This window comes from Gymnoscopelus microlampas (assembly GCF_963454915.1).
Source record: "Gymnoscopelus microlampas genome assembly, chromosome: 9".
Classification (NCBI taxonomy): Eukaryota; Metazoa; Chordata; class Actinopteri; order Myctophiformes; family Myctophidae; genus Gymnoscopelus; species Gymnoscopelus microlampas.
The window spans coordinates 12,902,078-12,909,465 of NC_139946.1; the positions used below are offsets into that span (position 1 = coordinate 12,902,078).

The 7,388-nt window shown below is 43.3% G+C and overlaps 1 protein-coding gene across 2 annotated transcripts in view; it reads right to left on the reverse strand.

Moving 5' to 3' along the window:
• Positions 1–508: 508 nt before the first annotated feature.
• ssbp4 (single stranded DNA binding protein 4) overlaps positions 509–7,388 on the reverse strand; it is a 140,566-nt gene continuing 133,686 nt past the window's right edge. The window contains exons 9-17 of one of the 2 annotated variants that reach the window (XM_084067464.1): positions 7,137–7,201; positions 5,771–5,816; positions 5,616–5,651; positions 5,400–5,454; positions 3,093–3,163; positions 2,355–2,433; positions 1,841–1,869; positions 1,374–1,475; positions 509–739 (exon numbers count right to left, since the gene is read on the reverse strand). In XM_084067464.1, coding sequence (XP_083923590.1) covers positions 659–739; positions 1,374–1,475; positions 1,841–1,869; positions 2,355–2,433; positions 3,093–3,163; positions 5,400–5,454; positions 5,616–5,651; positions 5,771–5,816; positions 7,137–7,201 — 564 coding nt within the window. In that variant the 3' untranslated portion in view covers positions 509–658. Of the gene's footprint in view, positions 950–1,373; positions 1,476–1,840; positions 1,870–2,354; positions 2,434–3,092; positions 3,164–5,399; positions 5,455–5,615; positions 5,652–5,770; positions 5,817–7,136; positions 7,202–7,388 lie in introns of both variants that reach the window. The other variant, XM_084067465.1, reaches the window with a different exon arrangement.

Consider the following 7,388-nt stretch of genomic DNA (forward strand, 5'->3'; position numbering starts at 1 on the left):
CAGAGGTAAGTGATGGGAGCATGACTGTGACAACAAAAAAAAAACATCAAATACCTAAAATCATGTAAACAGAAGTATCATTGTGCATTTTCTTTTTTCAACTGTGTGCTTATTCTGTCATTGTTGATGCTGTTGCTGAGATAAGATGTGCCCTTTACAGGAAATCATAACTACATTATTAGAACAATAACATAATGACAATTATAATAATATTAGCATCATGATGAACACAAAAAAAATACAGACATTTAATGAAAGCCATTCTTGCCCTAAAATAAAATAATCGGTTCTTTTTTTCTTTTTTTTTTCTCCCACAAAAGGGGCAGAGTTTTTTTTTTAATAAGGGTTTCTAGATTTCAACCCCAATCAGTCACCTCCTGCATACCCTCATAGTAAGCTATGATCAGCACAATATAGTGGAGTGTTGTTGTTGTCGTCGTTGTTGATGTTGTTGTTGGTGGTGGTGGTGTGTAGCTGGCTGCAGAACAGCATCTCAGTTGGGTATGAATGCCTCCTGGACAGGCAGGTTGTAGGGGTTGAGAGAGACGGGCCAGGGTGCAGGCTAGGATCTCTTTACTGTCCTGGGCTGGGGAGGAACACCCGGCAGGGCTACGGAGAACGGGTGGAGAGACCCTTCCTGTGGCCCGGGAGCTGGGTTTCATGCTCTCACTCCCATTTTGCAGGCACTGGGATGAGGGGCCTTGAGGGGGGTCCTGCTGTCCATGGGCATCCCCAGGGGCTGCGGGGGTGCGCAGCACACCAATCCAGGAGGGGGTGGGAGGCGGGTTAGGAAGAAGGGAGTGGGAGGGTTGGGGGGTAATGCAAGACACACCGGGAGGGAGGGGTAACGGTAGAGTAGGGTGAGGGAAGATGAAAAGGAAATAAAATAAAATAAAAGATAAAAATAAAATAAAAAAAATCACACACTCATCGTCATGTTGGGTGAATACTGTAAAGAGAGAGAAAAAAAAGAGGGAGGGGAGAAAAGATAAGCCAATACTATATTATATATCTTATGCTACACAGTTCCAGATTAAAGCAATACAACTGACTACGCTAACTTCCCATGTACGGGATACCAGCTTTTGTGAGGCGCATACCACATACCAGAACAACTGTGTGGTGTCACTAACTATCAGGATGAAAGTATTCTCTTTCTGCGTTCTGTCGGATAACAAGCGGCAAGCAAGAGCACATAGTCCAGCCAAAGGGAAAATGTTAAGGAAATTCAGAAACAAGTAATTAAAATCAGGAGAAGCGCACTATATGACATTCTCTCCATGCATCAGAGAACGCATACTATGTGGTTCTCGTCCATGCTTACGGTTGCATGCCACGTGCCGTGTTTGGACAACGTCCCATGTGATACTCACACTTTCACTTTGGAATGGGTTTAAAAAGTTGCCTGCCATCTCCCCGTCATCACGCGGAGTCCCAGGGGGATTGTTCATGCCTGCCATGTTGTTAGGAGAATTCTGAAACACAGGAGGACAGACGACGTCAGGAAGAATGCAAAATGTCTCCCTCCATTCACGTTGTTATTGGGAGATCAATAAAGACAAATAACATAATCCATTTTCGCAACGAATGCCAAAATTAAAGCGCCATTGTGTGTGTGTGTGTGTGTGTGTGTGTGTGTGTGTGTGTGTGTGTGTGTGTGTGTGTGTGTGTGTGTGTGTGTGTGTGTGTGTGTGTGTGTGTTTTTCTATTGGGAGATTTATTTAGATTATGTATTCAATATACTTCAAATATTCATACATTCCATCACTGTGATTTTATAAAAATAAAACATCAATTCCAATGCGTATAATGTACAGTAGAAAGTACTCAAGAGTCTCACCTTTGGCAACCCATCCATGTCACCGGAGCCTGTGAACAGAGAAATTGACATAAACATAATTATCATGAGGTAACCATTAACCAGCCTTCCAGCATCTAACTACCTATTGACATTAGGGTTGCCCCACCCCAAGCAAGGTATCCCCACCGAGGGGGGGGGGGGGGGCTGCCCTCTCACAGGCAATAGCTGTTAATTAAGCTATTTGTTTCAGATACAGATGAGCCCAAACTCTATTGGCTTCATTGATCATGTCTCACCTGTCTAGGGAATCAATGGGACTGCTCACTGCCCACATAATCTGCTTTTGCTCCGATCAATAAGAGGGTGGGAAGAGAACGTTCCCCTCGTTATCCACAAGGGGGCAGAGTCACACAACTAAAGAACCCCATCATTCTGACGATATCAGGCAACAGTGAATAGACTTAAAATGTGACACAGCAGCTGGTCACACTGTGTCATACAGTACTAATGTCATTATCTGCCATAAGGTCAGGATGAGTCGTTGGTAACTCACCTAGTGATCCGTTCATATGGTGCTGCTCCATAGAGCCCATTCCACCCATTGGCCCGTCAGGCCCCGGCCCCATCGGGAACTGAAATAAAAACACGTTACAAACGTCATTCATCTGAGAAAGCTTGAAACACCTTTTCTTCATTCGTTTTCCATTCTGTGTCACGTAACGTCACATTTGATAAGTAGACCATAAGAAACCATAGAATAGTGTTGATTTTGACAGCACGTTTTGATTTAGTTTTAGTCATAGTCTTTTGAATACAATTCCATTTAGTTTTAGTCATATTTTAGTCATCTGAAATGTTTTAGTTTTTGTCTAGTTTCAGTCGACTAAATATCATAAGATTATAGTCGACTAAATCTACAGTTGATTTAGTCGACTAAAATGTATTTTGGCGGTGCCTTGATGGCGCCGTAATGGCTGATTTTACACTCGGATGAATGCTAAATGACTTGTCTTAGTTCTACTGTATCTCCTTCTCACTAGTCTCTCTCTAACATTTTAGTCTAGTTTTTATTTGTTGACGAAATTGTCAATACTGTATATTTAGTCTTAGTTTTAGTCATCATAACTTAGTTTTTATTTTGTTTTTATTCGGTTTTCTTCAGTGAAAAAAGGTAGTCGACGAACATTCTTCGTCATAGTTTTAGTCGACGAAATCAACACTGCCATAGAAGCAGATGAATACACAGAATAGGTCAAACACTGAAGTGATTCACCAGTTTTACATGACTTACATTAGGTCTGTTACCGCCAGGGCCGATGGGGTTCATCATCGTGTAGATGTTTTCACTTGAATTCGTTGAGTCTGAGGAGACAACAACAGTCAAAGATGCATAAGAAACCTGATTCTGCATAATCTATAAGCTGGAACATCAGGGCCCAATGTTTGTCCACTGTCCTGTCAAGTATTTCCATCCTATCAAAACTTCAAAAGTAATCATTTAAGGTGGTAGTGTATTACAGACCTGCCTAGACCCCTGAACAAGAACACACACACTAATGAACTGAACTTCACAGGAGGAACTTGAAAGATGTTGCCCTTTAGTATAATCAACATAATTCTAGCTCATAATCACACTATACCTATAACTAATTTCTCTTAGCAACCACAGAAGGTATCCAAACATGTTGTCATTCTCATCTCCAGTGGAGATGACGATATCGGTCCAATCCACCTTAACACTGACTGAACAATCCATTCGTATCATTTATTGTTACAATCCAGCCACACTATAATGGAGGCACTCCACACGGACCTGAAGACACTGTGTGTCCTGTGTCAGGCATCTCTGTCCCCCAAAAACACTACAAAAAGATGAGGTGACCTTGACATGACATTGCAGGCATGCAAGTTGTGAGGTGTAGATAGAGAACAAATTAGATTAACAGCCTAAAATCATAGGACAAGAGAGTGCTGTGTGTGTCTGTGTGCGTGTGCGTGTGTGAGAGAGTGTGAGTGTGTGAGAGAGAGAGAAAGAGAGTGAAGTGGTAGAGAGATCGGTGTGTGTTAGTGGCCCTGAATCTATCTTATGCTGTGTGTGACCAAGAGGGTGGGAGTTGGGGGGGCACTGCTGAGTGGGTGGTGCGTGCTTGTGTGTGCATGTGCTTGTGTGTGTGTGTGTGTGTGTGTGTGTGTGTGTGTGTGTGTGTGTGTGTGTGTGTGTGTGTGTGTGTGTGTGTGTGTGCGTGCGTGTGCGTGTGCGTGTGTGTGTGTGTGTGTGTGTGTGTGTGCGTGTGCGTGCGTGCGTGCGTGTGAGAGCAAGCGAGCGAGCGAGAGCGCGCCCGTGCACACATGTGTGTCTTTGTGTGCAGTCTTGGCAAGTGCTGTGGAAAAATGCATTCCCTCCTATTGTACGTGTGAGCAGCAGCATTTTGTGCACCACGTTGCCCGGGCAACGTATCACAATAGAGGAAGGTATATAAATAATAAATAGTGGACACAAAAAGAAGCTCTCCACAGGCCCACAGAAACACAACATCTACAGGATGTCGGCCCACAGTGTTTTGTTCTCTGCTAATCCGCCACAGAGACATTAGATTGATGGGTCAAAGCCCAACTGAATCACTCAGTTGATTGCAGACTGATAGTGACAGGCATCTGCTTTCCTTTATATAGCCATAACTAGACCAGTGGTTCCCAACCTTTTTTACCTTGGAGCCCACGCTTCATACATCTGACGAAAACAGCGACCCCGCCCCCCACCCACCCACACACACACGCACACGCACACACGCATGCACACACACACGCACGCACCTACTTGTGTACTTTTCCTATAATGAATAGTGAATATTGCAAATCTACATGCTCACAACAGGGTTGCAGCGTGGCAAGCTTGTAGATCTGCTATTTTCACTCGTTTTTTTTATTCTTTTTGACTGATATCCCACTGAGAACATTCAGGCAGACAGTGTCAATGAAAGCAAGATATGATTTTTTGCAACATGTTTAACAATTTGGACTAAACAGATATGACCAGCTCAGTGGCCGTGGTCGTGGTTAGAGTGTCCACCCTGACATTGTGAAGTCGGCGTTTGATCCCCGGCCGGGTCATACCAAAGACTATGAAAATGGGACCCAATGCCTCCCTGATTGGCACTCAGTATGAAGAGTTGGATTGGGGGTAAGTCCCTGCGACATACTAGGGGGTGTACTTGTACATCAAGCTGTCATATGGGCCACATGTGGGGATTGAGTAGCTTACTACGAAACAGACATGGCGTCACGCACTTTACTACACTAAAAAAAAACATTAAAGCATTAAACACACCCAGAACTGCAGTGTTTTATGCCCTTAAGTTGAAAAGGGCTACAAGAAAACGATACCTGTGCATATAAATACTGCCACTTAAACATGCACGTGTCAGCTTTTGTCAACGCTTTATAGATACAGACATTTTTTTTAGAGCACTGCTTTCAGTGCACTGTCAGTCTGTCACACAGAGAGATGTGTCTGACTAAGATGAGCGCTGATGTTTCTCAGCCAGTGAACAGTGCTTAACAGTGACAATCAGCAGGGAAACTGAAACATAGAACTCACCTCCAGGGCTAGGCATGATGGGTGTTCCTGGTGGCCCGCCTCCCCCCGGAGGCCCCTGAGGGGAGATGGGGGAAAACGAGGAAAAAGAGAGGAAGGGAACGAGAAAGACAGTGAGAATGTGAGAGCTCTACTATGTGTTTTAACTATCGATATATATATGATATTTAATGGCCTATCATGGTTTTGAGCCCATCGTAAAGAACGGCTGAAACGTACCACATAGTTGCCCGGAGATGAAGACGAATAAGCTATCTGTGAAGGCAATCGACAGGAGAGGAAACATTGAAGATGAGACATTTGCCATCATAAACATCCTACTGTACATCATGTAACTACAGCAGCAACCGCTGTCATAAACCAATGTCACTTACTGAGTTGGCGTTAGGGTTAGGCCAAGGACCTCTTCCACCAGGACCCCTAAAGGACGACAAACGCAGACATTACGAGCGGGAAAGCTCACTGTACATTGCACCACTCAATAGGACATTTTGTTTAATATGCAGCAGGAGTGCATGCATCACCGCAGGCAGTCGTCACTGCCAGAGCCATCCTTGGCATTCCATTAGTGACTTTGTATCCGTCACTTATACAAGATTAATCCCTTAGTGCTTTTTCCCCCCCCAGTTCAGTCCAATCGTAAAAACAAAAGTAACTCTGCTCTGTCTGTTATCTCTACCTTTCATAGCCAAGGAGACGCGGGGATTGAGATTGGTATCAATTTGGAATTAACAGAAAGTTGTTTTGAACGTCTCCATCGATGATGAGGCAGCATTCAACACTGTGCTAGTGTGCTTGGATGTATGCAGGTGACAAACTGATTTACCTCGTGAATACTTTGTGTTACTCTTGTTCCTGATTGAGATCATTTTACATTTTTATTGTTTTATGATCCACAATAGCTAATGCACAAGCAGCAGCTATTCTTCCTGGGGTCCACACAAGAAATCAAATCCCAATTCAACAACAGGAACACACAATTTGCTTTATTTATATTTATGCTGTAGCACCGTAAAATAACAGACCACCCCTAGGGCAGATACTGAATTTTGATTGGCCATGACGTGTCATGTGGGGGGGTACAATAATAAATCAATGAATTAACTGACAGTTTAAAGAAATACCAATTTGCACACCATACTGTACAATGTACTTCTAATTATTTGAAGTAGACTGGTTCATAATTATGAATGAATCAGAACCACAGAAGACTGGAAAGGGACATAACATTTCTGCTGTCATATAAGCAGGATAACGCACTGGGAGCAAGTCAGTGAAGAGAGGAGAATACTTCAAATCCAAGGCGAAGCCTAATCCCATTAAAACATGCATGTATAAAGAGTAAAGACACATTCAAGAACATAATGTTGCTGTCGGACAGAAACCTTGTATATCGTATAAGAGTGTCACACAAAAATAGCAAAAATAACCGGTCTACAAGCTCACAGCGCGGCGCGATGCAGCGCGTTGTGAGCTTGTAGATCTGCTATTTTTTTGCTATTTTTGATGTTTGTTCTTTAAGTGACAGTGAAAATGGTTAAGTCAAGTATGTCTATGATCTTTTATAAATATTTAACAAATGAAAATTATTAAAGAGCTTGCGACTAAATAATAACTATGGATGGATTGGAACACAGGTTCAGTTTCTTTTTCCATTTCCTGAAAAGTAACGTTTTCGGACATACAAGTTTTCCGTCCCACAGCGACAATAAATAAATGGTATAAACGTAATGTACTAACATGTTCATCCCGGGCATTCCTGGCCCCATGGAGTTGGGCGGGGGTCTCATTCCCCCGCCGTAATTCTGCACAAAGAGAAAAGAACACAACAACAGTCAGCATGGCCCCGCCCACCTGCTCGGTGTAAGTCAAACGGAAAGTTTGGAATCTTAATGAAGGTCAGCAACGCTCATGTCTCCCACTAACCGCCGTTTAATTATGTGTATGTATGCTCTGTGCGCGAGCAGGTGTGTGAGGGGGGCTGTGTGTGTG